Source organism: Schistocerca piceifrons, chromosome X (assembly GCF_021461385.2).
Source record: "Schistocerca piceifrons isolate TAMUIC-IGC-003096 chromosome X, iqSchPice1.1, whole genome shotgun sequence".
Taxonomy (NCBI): Eukaryota; Metazoa; Arthropoda; class Insecta; order Orthoptera; family Acrididae; genus Schistocerca; species Schistocerca piceifrons.
This window is the reverse complement of record NC_060149.1, coordinates 862,695,411-862,696,550: the sequence shown is the minus strand read 5'-3', so window position 1 is coordinate 862,696,550 and position 1,140 is coordinate 862,695,411. Positions and strand designations below refer to the sequence as shown.

At 39.5% G+C, this 1,140-nt stretch overlaps 1 protein-coding gene across 1 annotated transcript; it reads right to left on the bottom strand.

The window, feature by feature from the left end:
- Positions 1–263: 263 nt before the first annotated feature.
- LOC124722741 (piggyBac transposable element-derived protein 4-like) lies at positions 264–773 on the bottom strand. Its single transcript, XM_047247882.1, has one exon. It carries the CDS (start codon positions 771–773, stop codon positions 264–266), a length of 510 nt encoding a protein of 169 aa, XP_047103838.1.
- Positions 774–1,140: the final 367 nt, after the last annotated feature.

Here is a 1,140-nt window from a genome sequence, read left to right as displayed (position 1 = left end):
ATCAATCTCATAGGTTGATTTCAACATGTCAGACTTACCTCCAAGCCCCATATAGGTATTGTAATCCTTTACATAATCTGGGCACGAAATTTCTGTGCGAGAACCATCTTTGGATTTCCGAGATGCTGTGTTCACGTTTTCATTGTTGTGGAAGTTTGAAAGAAACTATTGGTTTACGATCTTTCCAAACCAATGGCGTGATACCTTGACCACTACAACGAAACTGGAACGCTCCTCGGGACATGTTCTTTTCATTTTCGAAGTCATTTTGGGAACCCAACTCTGCCTTTCCTCACTGTCCCACAGGCATATATTCCTTGTTGCTTTAGATCGAGCATCAGGGGTACAGAAGTAAAATAATTATCAAAGTACAGCTTGTGATGATGCTTTCCTGCTAATTCTGAATTAAGGTGTTTTGCAACTCTGGCACCTAGACACTTTTCTACCTCCTGACCAATTTTCACAGTATAAAGCTGAAATTTTGAAACGTAACCAGTTTCATTTGCCAGTACCCAAACTTTGTACCCACGTTTCATGGGTTTTTGTGGCATATACTGCTTGAGGCTGGGTCTACCTTTGAAACGACTCATTGATTCGTCCACAGCAAGGTCTTCTGTTGGCCTATAACTTTCTGCGTACCTCTTGCTAAGATAGTCCAATAGTGGGCGTATCTTGAACAATTTATCGAAGCCTTTTTCTCTCTTTTTTGATTGCTGGGTGTTATCATTTGCATGAATATGGCCTAGCAACCACGAAAATCTATTCCGAGGCATGAGATCTGAAATGTATGAAACACGGAGAACTGGATCAGAGGACCAAAAATCCCTATATAAAGGATATTTTTTATACCCATTAGTAAATTTATGGCAAGAAATTTCATTTCGTCTATCGGTTGGTTTGAAAACTGTGGAATCTCCAAGCTTCTGACTAGATGGTCTAATAAATCGTCACCAAATAAGCAACCAAATATTTCAGTGGGACTTGGTTTGTTAGATGGGATATTTGAACCATATTCCTGTGAAAACTTAGTTGTTGCATTTGACAGTGTCTGTTGCACCCATTAAATATGCTCATTTATTTCTGTATTGTCATCAAACACATCGCCGTCATTGTTGCCACTACTAACGCAAACAGTCACTT

Excerpts from the sequence above, each read along its gene's own strand:
- LOC124722741 (XM_047247882.1), bottom strand. The coding sequence starts at position 773 with ATGCCTCGGAATAGATTTTCGTGGTTGCTAGGCCATATTCATGCAAAT.